Source organism: Polypterus senegalus, chromosome 16 (genome assembly GCF_016835505.1).
Source record: "Polypterus senegalus isolate Bchr_013 chromosome 16, ASM1683550v1, whole genome shotgun sequence".
In the NCBI taxonomy this organism is placed as follows: Eukaryota; Metazoa; Chordata; class Cladistia; order Polypteriformes; family Polypteridae; genus Polypterus; species Polypterus senegalus.
This window is the reverse complement of record NC_053169.1, coordinates 17,227,408-17,240,363: the sequence shown is the minus strand read 5'-3', so window position 1 is coordinate 17,240,363 and position 12,956 is coordinate 17,227,408. Positions and strand designations below refer to the sequence as shown.

At 40.4% G+C, this 12,956-nt stretch overlaps 1 protein-coding gene across 11 annotated transcripts in view; it reads right to left on the bottom strand.

Moving 5' to 3' along the window:
• Positions 1-12,956, bottom strand: part of ltbp1 (latent transforming growth factor beta binding protein 1) — a 432,727-nt gene that overhangs the window by 213,522 nt on the left and 206,249 nt on the right. For 8 of the 11 annotated variants that reach the window (XM_039738108.1, XM_039738103.1, XM_039738107.1 and 5 more), the window contains exon 11: positions 11,315-11,482. The exons of the other annotated variants lie outside the window; for them this stretch is intronic. In XM_039738108.1, the coding sequence (XP_039594042.1) occupies positions 11,315-11,482 (168 nt within the window). The remainder of the gene's footprint in view (positions 1-11,314; positions 11,483-12,956) is intronic. 11 annotated transcript variants of the gene reach the window in all.

Sequence of the window (12,956 nt, the reverse complement as noted above, 5' to 3'; positions counted from 1 at the left end):
GGCCACTCAGTGTATTTGTGCAGTAAGAGTGACAAAAAATAAAAACTCTCCAGCAAGGTACAGCAAGTGATGAAGAATACAGTAAATCATTAACAGCCATGGCACATAAACATTCATAAAAAGGCCGGTTTTCAGTAACAGACCTTTTTACTTTAATATATATATTTATTAATCCATTTGCAGTACATTACAATTAAGAAGCATGCATCAAACTTAGAATTTAAGGTCGTTTACATGGGAAGTGTGCACAGCACTGCAGAGAGAAAATAAAATTGGATGAAGCCAGTGAAACATTAATGGAAATATGACTGTATTATTTGCTGCACAGTGAAATGTTAGTTTAGTTAAAATTAAAAGTTATTTGCTCGTTACATGTAAGACACAGAAGAAATGGCCTCAGCTCTCTGTTTTTCACAACCATATTTGTTACGTTTACCTGCTCTATTCTAAGAGACTCCCGATACCCCAAGAGTTGATGATGATATCAGTGATGGGCTCCAAATTCCAAATGACATGTCTGCTGTCTGATGCTGACACGGGTGTGCTAGTGAATCTGTAATCACTTCATATTTTCAACTTACTCAACAAGGATACCTCCACTTACACTGTCTTTTAGGGATTCATTTCCCCCAGACATTGTTTTACGCCTGAATCAATTAGCAGAGCAGAGAATCAGAGTTTAGTTCTGATGCAGTGGGCACAAGGCAGGAACCAGTCATAAAAGGGATACTGGTGTGGCATACTCACAGACGTGATGGGCCAATAAAACAAAATCACTAGGAAACAGTTACTGGAATACAGGGCGACGTAACATAAACCTGGGAGCAATGGAAACAAGGCAGGGATCAGCCCTGAAAGGGATAATAACATTAGGCCAAATTAAAGTTGCCAGTCAAAATACCAGCAGCACTGGATGCTCTTGCTTCTTACTTAACAATGACAATAGCACCCCACAGATAAGCAGCAGTATAACCTGCCTGGGCTGCAGAAGTTCTTATTAAGGATAAATGGTTAGGTACTCTCGTGTCTTCTGAACAACAAGACAGTTGACACACCATCTCAGATTAGGGATGAGCCCCAGTGTTTTGGTGCAGAGACAGGACACTGAAGCTGGGTGCCCGAACTAAAGGATCTTCTTTCCTTATCTTCAGTTAGTAAAGTCGATTATTTGTTAATTCCTTACCAAGTGCCTGACCTGATCTCAAGGGTTAATCCAACGTTCTGCTTCTGTAGGTTGGACTAACCAATAGGAAAAGTGGATGGATTTTTTTTTTTCTGTAGATAGCCATTTAGCAGAGGATGGTGGGCAATTTATGAGATCTTTCATTTTTTGTACAAAGGACTTCCACCGATGGAAGAATGAAGGAAATGCATACAGATGAGAAATGAGGTTTGCTGAACCTCACACGTTAACACTAACGTGACATTAGAAGACGCGTTCTTTCTCCTGAACTACGACCTTGCTTGACAACAGAACCGACAGCATTATATGCTCTGTGCACCTACAGTACATGTTTTAACGTTATGTCTGACTGCCTACCTACATCAAAATATACAAATCTGTAGATTCGACTCACTTTGAAGGGTGTCAGTCAGTCAGTCATTTCCTAACAACACTTTATCTTAACTACAGGGTCACCAGGGACAATTTAGGATCGCCAATGCACCTGACCTGCATGTCTTTGGACTGTGGGAGGAAACCCACGCAGACACGAGGACAACATGCAAACTCCACGCCGGGTCTCCTTACTGCGAGGCAGCAGCGCTACCTACTGCGCCTGTGAAGAGTGTAAGATGTTTTAATCAGAAGCAGACAGGGTGGACATGCAGGACGCTTGTGATAGCTTTGACAGTTTAAATCAAATATTCAATGAAAGACGATTCTTCACACGATTATCCCAATTGGATCTTTACAAGGAGTCCAAGCTTAGACTGGCACTAATGGGCATTATGTTGTGACTGTCTTAAGTTTATTTTTATTTAACTCCCGTTTGAATCATATTTCTGAACAATTTTCTAAATATTGTCTCTTTTTTAGGATAATAAAGGCAATTCTGATACTAGATTTCTGTTTACTTTCGACATTGTTAAAATTAATTTGCAACTTTTTCTGAAAGTTTTTTGTTTTTGTGGGCATTACGTCTTGTGGTGCAGTTGTTGTTGTGGCATGGCTGCTGTCATCTAGTTGGAGATTGTAGCTTTTGACGTCATACAAATTCCACCTTATCCTGGCCTGTCAGTGGACAGAGCAGTGAGAAAAGTTTGACCACATGAAACAAGGACATGAATCAACGTTAAAGTCTGACAAAGGGTCATTATGGAAAGTCGAAAAGTAACTTTCACTGTTAACCAGGAATTGTAGTCAAGGGTTTAGAATAAGAAACACAAAGACAGGGGTCCCCAACTCTGATCTTGGAGGGCTGCAGATTTTCATTCTAACCCTTTTCTTAATTTGTGACCAGTTTTTGTTGCTAATTAACTTCTTTTCCTTTGATTTTAATCGACTTGTTTTTTTAAGATTTGTTCCCTTGAATTTCTTTATTGTTCCTCTGAATTGCTTTATTTCTTTCCTTAAAGAGAAATGAAATGTGAAGTGAGGGAGCCAACAGAAGGCCAACTAAGTCAGGGCCTCAAACTCCAACCAATTTCACTCCAACCAGTTCCTTAATGAGGCGCTGATTCTTGTTGTTAATAAAACACGTGTTCTAATTCCGTGGCTTGTCGCTGCTCTCGTGCTGCATTAGCAGACATTTCCGAAATTGTTGATTTTCTCTTTTCTGTTAAAATGTTTTCTGGACATGAGCAGATCAGCATTCCTGAGGCCTTCATCTTTCTTTATTTTCATATATTGTATGATGGACACCAGTTGTTTTGGCTCATTTTGTATCTCATTATTGTTTGGCTGCTAATTAAGGAAAAAGAAACAATTAAGGGGGTCTGAGTCTTCAAGAGCAAATCAATTACAATGAGTTCAAAAGAAATGAATTAGCAGCAAAAACTGGTCACTAATTAAGAAAAAGGTTGGAATGAAAACCTGCAGCCACTGCGGTCCTCCAGGACCAGAGCTGGGGAGACCCCTGCACTAACAAAAGACTTGCACGCAGGAATTTGTGTTGCAAGCTACTCAAATCACGGATGGAAAGTGAAGTAGCATTTAAACCGCTATGTAGACGGAGACAAATCTCTTGAGAAATATGAAGCCACAACTCTTGGCAACCAAATACAGCATCCCAGCAACGGAGTCCACGAAATGGCGGCACTCATAAATAAACAAAGCTGTACAAATAAAAAAAGAAAAAGAACTTGAAACATTCTATAAGATACAAACAGGGCTGCCAGATTTCCAAAATCACAGATCGAGACAGCCACCATTTTGAGCAACCAAAAAATAAAAATAATAATAATTTTAATTAACATATAAGTATATGTAAATAAGTACATATATAGAAGAGAATGGGTATGTTTAATATGATTTGTAACATGATTTATGTTTCATATAATACAAGTAAACCCCCATGAAGTCACGGTCGAGAGTTCGTGGCGTCAGTCGAACCTAACGAATAATTGTTAGCGGAGTCCGCAAATATCCTTCGCAATTTTTTATGGCTTTTTTTGTGGCAATGCTGTACTGTAGAGAGAACATGAAGCAACTGTAAAGGAAAACGCGGCTTGTGATGGTGAAAGTAGCCAATCTGAGAGCGTTATTCATTTCTCCTTGCTGCTGATTGGCTGCTGCCCTGTGACGCATCTCCGGCAGATGCAGCCCAGCCTTCCTGTATCATAACCGTTTACCACGTGTAGCTCTCTCGTCTGTTTCGCTGAGCGTTCTTGTGTTTTTCGTTTTGTTCTTCTTAAAGCCCTAAGATGCCGCCCAAACACCCTGAACCTTCTAAGGCTTCTGGCAATGAACCTAAACGGCAGAAAAAGTTTAAGACACTCCAGGAAAAGGTTGAACTACTGGATTTGCTCCCGGGAACTAAAAAGTTATGCCGCAGTAGCCAGTGGAGGAGCTGTAAATCCTCTGCTTTGCTGTGCAGTCGTTATCTTCATTACATAGCTAATTCATCATCATCTTCAATCAATATAATTCATTATTGGTGAGTACCCGTACATTTTACTGTATTTTTATTAAATTATTATGTATTTACCCTACTTATACCAAAGAAAATGACAGCGCATACCAAAGAAAACGCGCTTGCATGAATTCCAGCACATATAGCGGTAACATCGGTATTTTATGTTCTAGCACCGCGGGAGACACAGCAGTACAGTACTGTACAGTAGACGGGTTTACATTTACATTCTTTTTTTTAGGGTAATGTATTAAGCTTGAGTTTGAAATGAAATTAAAGTGTTTTGGGGGTATATTTAGGGTTTAAACTATAAAAATAGGCATTTTTTTGACCATTTCCAAAATTCGCAGGTGTACTAGGAACGTAACCCCCATAAATTTTGCAAGTCATCTGTATATGTAAATAGAATGCAGACTTGCACATACGACCTGCCTAGTGAGTTGAATTGTCTTTATCAGTATCACACATGTTCACGAGCAGCCATGATGAGCACGACGACACGAACACACACGAGTCAAACACTCAGATTCAGCTGTTTGTTACAAATTTTACTTACAAAAGGTGGTATGCCAGGCCGTCTACAAAAATTTAGCAAGCCTCTTTAACTAGATATTCAATATAAAAATTAAATTAAGATTTTTTTTTTTTTGTTCATTTGGGATATTCAGAGGCAATGCGGGACTCAGGATTTGTCTGTTGAACTCGGGGCGGTCCTGCTCAAATTGGGACATCTGTGTGTGTCCTACAATGGGACTGGTTCTTGCCTTGTGTCCAGTGCTAAAGGGACAGACTAAAATTTCAGAAAAAGTATTTTTTTTTTCTTTTAACAAACCACTGTATAATGAAATCACAACAATAGCACGTTATAAGAAATCTTTGATTATATCAAGTACATACATCATTTTGATTCGCATATTTTTATCTATATATAGCAATTCTTTGTCTTTAGACAGCAAAGCGAGTGCAGACTTTCAACTGAAACAGTCAATTAAAACACCAGTCTAGGACTAAAAACATTGAACAGACCTAAGGTTTATTAGATGGCATCAAAAAAGGTTACTCCAGGTCCTCAGTAGGAAGTCAGAAAAGGGGCAGGTTTCTATTATATTAGCAAAAAGAACAAACTTACGGACAGCTCACTTTCAACCCCATCAAGAGTTTGCAGAGTGAGTTGAATCGAAGTAATTATATATGACAGATCGTTTGAGCAGTGAACTCCATATTTTTCACTGGACTGTAGTTACCCCTTTCATGCAGCCATCTAGCAAACACATGCCAGGTCTTCTTTCATTGGCCTTATGAGTTACATAGGCAATCTGACCGTGACGTTAAGATCTCAGAATTCATGAAGGGGCTTAATGTCATAATGGCAAGATATTTTGGAGTGAGCATTAGACAGCAATTTGGCTGCACTTCAGTTCTACGCTGGATGTCTACTGTGTGGTTTGCATGTTCTCTCCGTGTTTGACGCTTCCTAATGATAGCCGTCACATCAAATGGTAATTGTAAACTGAAGGGGCGTGTGTGTGTGTGTGTGTGTGTATGTATGCTTACAGAGGACTAGAATCAAATTTAGGGCAATAAAAGCAAATGCATTGACAGATGAGTAATTTTGTTAATTATACAATGCTCTGTTATAACCCTAACGTCAAATAGTTGCAAAATTAACAGAAAAGCTGAAACCACGTTACACCTTTGTTTTCATCATTAATCGTGACAGCATGTAGAGACAGTCATTAATGTTAAAGCAGTGAGTGAAAATGCTGAATATCATTCTTAGGCACACATCATACAAGTTTCACTGTTGTTGCTTTATAACATCAGGCTTTATACGTGTAATTGGAAGCTCGTGTCATTCGTATTTTTCATCAAAGTCTATATATCAAGAAGGACAGAGGAAGCCATCTGAAATCTTCTTAAAAATCAAAACTATCATGCAGACAGTTAACGCCCAGAGAACAAGGCCTGGAAGAGGATAGTCCATGACATGCATTAGAACTGGATATAAACCAGCACATTGTTCTCAGTTAATAAAGTTGACATCATTTAAACCAACATCTAGTGAAACTCAGACTGAAACTTACATTTGTCAGCAGGGATGCAAATCAAGTCAGGCTTGCACAATATAAAAGAATATAATATAAATATGAATTTCAACATACATTAGGTGTTCATAGAAATGATGCCAGATCACTGTTGAACCTGGTAATGTCATTAGGTCGAAACACTTTTCAATATAGAAAATATAATTCTCTATTAAGTATGTATTATAATTAAAATGATAAGAAAAATTATTGTGAAATTTAAGGCTGCTGTTTTGAAGCATTTCCAAATACAATTGATAACCAGTTCATTCAATAATATTCAATTATCCAGTGTACTGGATGAAAACTGCATTAATCAATATAAACAGTCCTTTCACAGAGAAACATAAGAACAGCATTAGAAATGTCATTGTGCTTCTCCTACATCACCTTTCCTATTTTGTTTTGCATTCTGACGGCTTTGTGCACAAAATCTTAAAGCGACTGATTCCATCTTTTAATAATAATCGGTACATTGCACACGGCTTTCTGTTGTTGATGACATTAAGGAGTAATGGCCTTAGTATCCTATGCACATGTCGGTGTAGTTCACCAGACTATCAATGATGAAGCTGCCTTCATCATTTAGAACATCATACTCTCTTCATCTCCTTCAATTCTTCCACACCCTCCTCTTTTGAGGATCATCAGCCAGGTCCTACCAAATTCTCACAAACATTCATATACTTCTGCATGCCCTTCATCCAGGTATTTCTCATTACATTACTAGAAACTACTCCATCCATTTCATCCAAGCATCCTTTGTTACATTACTTAATGTTTTTTTTACCCAGGATTCCTTTATTCAGTTCCTAGCAAACTCTTCATGCAGTTCTTCTCGGTGTTTGTTTGTCTCATTATTATTATTATTAACAAGGAGACCTTCCCTACATTTCTTAACCAGCTTCGTCTTTCATTTCTTATTCCATCCTCTTTCCATCTTGCAACTTCACTACAGCGTTTCTAGATTCCTTATAGATTACCATGCAGCCAACATGCATCTTATTTTTTTGCCATATTTGTTCGTGTGTCAGGTCACAAATGACTTCAGTAACTTTCAGCCAGGTATTCTTCATCACATTCTAATTAAAATTTGGAACAAGTACTTGAAATATCATTAACTCCTGCTACCAATGCCTCAGAGAATTTACTTGTAAATTGTACACTCTAAATATACACTACTAGTCAAAAGTTTTACAACACCTGCTTTTTTGCCATTTTTCTTGACATGTAATTAGTTGAAATGCAATGAATGACCTAAAATGGTGAAAAGGTGAGCAGTAAACCAGTAAAATTTAAAGTTTAGGTTAGCAAAAACTGAGACAAGGGTAATTTCAGAATATTACAAATGGGCCTTCATCAGGGAATAACTAATAGGTGACAACCTACTGATATTCTGCAGCAGTTCAAGTAAATGAAGCCTTGCAAGTTGAAGCAAACAATTTGCACAGGTGTCCCAACTTCTGTTGATTACTTAAAACCTTCAGTGTGTCCTAAAGCAGACTTGGACAGAGTGTGTTACTACACTCTCTGACGTCCTACTTGGACAATATTACAATGATAATGGCAAGAAAATGGCAATTAACAAATGAAATGAGACATCCTGTTGGCCCAGGCTGAGGTCCAGATCCCTCTAAGCAGGATATCAAGATGGCTCCCACTCTACTTTGACCCATTCAGCTTTTCAGCTGTTGCCACCACCACCATGCTCCATCATCAGAGTGGTAACTTCTCCTTTACAGCGGTCATTTGCCCAGTAGAAACCCAAATGTCAAATGGTTAACGGTTTGGTGGATACGTTCATTGACCTTCAGGTAGGGTAAATAGGATCGAGCAATTGACCCCCTGAACCTAAAGCGACACAGGCCACTCATATTGTAATTTTAATGAAAAAATGACAGCAGTTCTAGGCAAGGTGGGTATAATATTAATCAGATTACTACGACAGCATTTTTTCACTTAAGAAATATAGCAAATGTTAGACCTTTTATAACATTGCAAGATGCTGAGAGATTAGTTCACGCTTTTGTTTTTCAGTCGGCTACCATTATTACACTTAGACATGTAGGCCTTTCATTTAGAGAAAATACAAAAAGAAATAATTAAAGTGCCAGTGAGTCCAGTGGTGTCCTACACAATCCAAAGGCAATTGGAAACTGGAAGAAACTCTGATAGGAGGAGATCTGGCAGAGCCAAAGTCACCAGCCAATCAGAAGACGAGTTTCTGAGGATCACCAGCTTGTGTGGTGACAGCCGCCTCACAGCACAACAGAGTCAAGCACAGCTTAACAGTGCAGGGCGACAATAGCCAAGTGTCAGTCTGTACTGTGGAGAGGAGACTTTGTGCTGCAGGTGTGACAGGGCGAGTGCAGGAAGAAAGGACAAGATAGGGCTGTGGACTACTGCAGACTGGAAGAAAGACTTATGGACCGAGGAATCCAAATTTGAAATCTTTGGTTCATCACTGATGCAGGGTGTCTACATGACATCGAGTAGGTGACAGGATGGTTCCTCAGCGTGTGACACCAACTGTCAAACATGGAGGAGTAAGTGTGATGGTCTGGGGTGGTTATGTTAGATGTAGAGTTGGTGACTGGAACAGAGTGACCGGCATTCAGAATCAAAAGGGTTACCACAGTTTTTCTGTTATATCAGAAAAAGGTATGGGCTACTGTGATGAATCCAAAATTTGAATAACATTTTGTACACTTAATGATTCCTCGATTTATTTTTTTTTTTGCCACTGTTTATTTGTTCTATGCCACTGGAGAATTGTCCAAGTGGTACTTCAGAGGCTGTAGTAACACAGTCTGTTCCAACTCTGCTTGGGTTTTTAAGTAATCAGTAGAAGTTGGGACACCTGTGCAAATTGTTTGCTTCAACTTGCAAGGCTCCATTTACTTGAATGGCTGCAGAATGTCTGTAGGTTGTAACCTATTAGATGTTCCCTGAAGAAGGCCGATTTCTAATATTCTGAAATATCCTTTTTTCAGGTTTTGCTAACCTAAAACCTCTGGGGGTTTACTGCTTGCCTTTTCACCATTTTAGATCATTCATTACATTTAACTGTTTGCATTTGAAGAAAAACTAGAAAAGCGAAGGAGTACTAAAAGTTTTGACTGGTAGTGTACCGTTAAATCTGTTTCACTGCTCCACCACTGCCTAGATGCTGTAAGAGCTTGCTACACCTGTCCATACATGCTGTACTAAAATTAAATTTAGTTCTCTTACACATTTGCTTTGCCAAGCCATTGTAAAACATTATGTTAAGACCACTAGGTCCTACTGGTTCAATAAATTCCATTCATCCATCCATTATCCAACCCGCTATATCCTAGCACAGAGTCATGGGGGTCTGCTGGACCCAATCACAGCCAACACAGGGTGCAAGGTAGGAAACAAACCCACCGCAAGGCACACACACACACACACACACACCAGTCCAAAGACATGCAGGTTAGGCGCGTTGGCGATTCTAAATTGTCCCCGGTGTGTGCTTGATGTATGTGTCTGTGTGTGTGCGCCCAGCGGTGGGCTGGCGCCCTGCCCAGGGTTTGTTTCCTGCCTTGCTCCCTGTGTTGGCTGGGATTGGCTGCAGCAGACCCCCGTGACCCTGTAGTTAGGATATAGCGGGTTGGATGATGGATAGGTGGAAATTACTTCTATTAATTTATGTTTTTCTGCACTTATCATCTTGTATGTTTTCCTCATTACTGTGGTATCCACTTTTAAACTTTCTATACGCTGTACATCAACAGGGCCATTTTTAACTGGCCATTTTAACTCCCAGGATCACACTATACACCTAAGCAACTATTGTCACATTTGAAGCACTTAAGGCACTTTTCCACTGCATAGTACGGCACAGCACGGTTCAGTACAGCTCACCTTGGTTCGGCTCAGTTCGGCTCGGTTTGCGTTTCGACTGCAGTTTAGTACCGCTTTAGAGTGGGCGGGATTATTCACGTGTCGTTATACTTGTGCCGCCTCTACTGCCGTGACACCGTGGAACTTTTACAACAACACGCAGACAACGACAACACTTTAGCTCGACGACGCGCAAGGGTGAGCATCTAAAAAAAGCACATCACTAGCTAACTTTTATCACTGTTGCAAAGCATAAAATGAACTTAACCGTCAGTGTAACATTAAAATGCTGATTCTGTATATTACAGATCTTCCACATTTTGCAAAAAAGTCGCCGCAACAGACCATCTGTTTGGACTTTTAACCGTGCTTCAGAGTGGTGGGATGTGATTGTTCCCGGTTTTACAAACACTCAGTGGCTGGAGAACTTTCGAATGTCTGAAGAAACATTCATCCACTTCTGCAACAAACTGCGTCCAGCGATGGAGAGACGGGACACAAACTTCCGCGTGTGTGTACCTTTAAAGAAAAGAATAGCCAGTGACGCAGTAATGACGATTTTCTCCGGCCAATCAGTGACCAGCAGTTTACACGTCACGTTTTGGTAATGGTTCGGCGCGCTTGGAACCTCGGCTGAGGTGGTACTAAAAAAAGGACCAGGTACCAGGTACTGTTCCCAGTGGAAAACCCCCCAAAAGTGAGCTGAACTGAACCGTGTCTTGCCGTACTATGCAGTGGAAAAGCGCCATAATTCCCCTTTTTTGGAAATGGCCAGCAGTACTACTGGTTTCACATCTGGTTACCAATAATTGTCAAATGAGGAATGTCATCCAGAAAGTGACCGGCCGGGATGGGACTCCAGCCCCCTGGAGCTGTGAAGCACTTCACCATCGTGTTGCCCCCTGTGCAATGCTGTTAGAAGGCAAGTTGCTACTTTCTTGTTTATACAGGAGTTTTATCACACCACCTTGACTAGCTAAAAGATGACAGCAATGTCCTCTGTACAATACAGTGATAATCACAGACACCTGCTAATCCAATCTTGCTACATAAAATAGTTTAATTGAATTCAAATGATTGAATTAATTAAAAGATGATCAAATGGGATTTGGCTATTTAGCAGGATGAAGTTAGTCAAAGATGAAGCATGCCAAGGAAGAAGAGGTTTTCAGATTAGAGATGCAAGAAGATGAGGAGTATTTCTTTTGCCCATTTTTCAGAACGGTGATCGTTTTTCGTTGTTCTTTTCTTGTTTTTTGTTTTTTTTGTTCTTTCATGGAGGGCCCTTACCTGTTCCAGGAATGGGACATTTCTCACAGTGCGGGCCCCAGGCCTTTCCAACACTGCAACAGCAGAGCTGCTTGCTAAGCTGAACAGGGACTGGGTGCAAGCATTGTTTTCCAGCACTGACAAACCGGAAACAGAAGCCTTTCTCCTCAGGGATCATGGAATTATCGGCTGCAGTGAGAAGGGAAGGGATTTTGCTAGATTGGTACACACACACATATATATATATATATAAAAAAAACTAGAGAGAATCCATCACCAGCAATACAATAACAACAGTATCCCATCAACTGCAAAAAAAAACAAAAAAAAAACAAAACAGAAGCATCACAATATGACAAGAATGCAGGAGGAAGGCAAGCCTATCAAAATGTCAGCTTGCACGGCTTGCTATCAAATGCTGCTGAAACTAAGACAGTCTAAGACAGTACCACACTCAAGCAAAGAGACAAGAGAATCATTGTTGGCTCATGCTTTGGCAGCAAAGCAAAGAAATTAGCTGAAGAAAGCAGGTCTCTGGGGGGGGGTGCGGGGGGTGAAAGGGACAAGCAAAGGGCAGATCTGATTTCACAGAACTCCAAAGACTGACCACTTAAGTATATTCTTGCTACTCACTATTTAATGTAAAGAATTATACATATTTTACTTTAATTCAAAGCTTGACTTCTCTTTCTTTGGTTCCTTATAGGCATGTATGTATTTTTTTTCTGCATAGAGAAAAGGAAAAGTTATGAGTTTAAACATTAAACAAATAGTCCGGTCACAGGCTGGCGGCATGGGGTCGCAGTGGGTGGTGCTGCTGCCTCGCAGTAAGGAGACCTGGGGTTCGCTGCCCGGGTCCTCCCTGCGTGGAGTTTGAATGTTCTCCCCGTGTCTGCGTGGGTTTCCTCCCACAGTCCATAGACATGCAGGTCAGGTGCATTGGTGATCCTAAATTGTGTGTGTGCCCTGCGGTGGGTTGGTGTCCTGCCCGGGGTTTGTTTCCTGCCTTGCGCCCTGTGTTGGCTGGGATTGGCTCCAGCAGACCCCCGTGACCCTGTAGTTAGGATATAGCGGGTTGGATAATGGATGGATGGATGGTCACAGGCTTAATGGGAGCACATCAGCTGTCTCCCTTTTGGCTCTAATGTGCATGCACTGATGAAATTATGGATATGGCAGCAGGTGACATTATGGCACAGTTTTGAGTAAAAGCAGATGGGATGCTGAGCTCACATTTGTACCTGTCGTGTTTTTTGTCAGAAAAACCTTTAAGTTTTTGGATGGCCTCAATTAGGAAGACTTATTATGAATGTAAAATGAATGAGAGACATGCAATCTTTAGTGTTCGCCCTTGTTACGCAACCTAATAAAGAAGCACCTTTCAGTCTTCCAGCGTTAATTTGGCATATTATTACAAGACTCTTTTTCATATCTCAGAAATAAAAAAATCTTGCGACGAGACGTGATCTTTTGAAGAGAGACACTTTGACACTCACGTCCTACTTACAACCTTTTGAAGCAAGTCCCGGGAGACGGTGACTTTTGCAAGTCACGCCTTACTTACAACCATTTTCAAACAAGACCACGGTCATCTAACCTCTCAGTTGTTGGAATGCTTTTGGTGGACACACTTCCCATGCTCTCAGATCTTAAAAATTTTAGA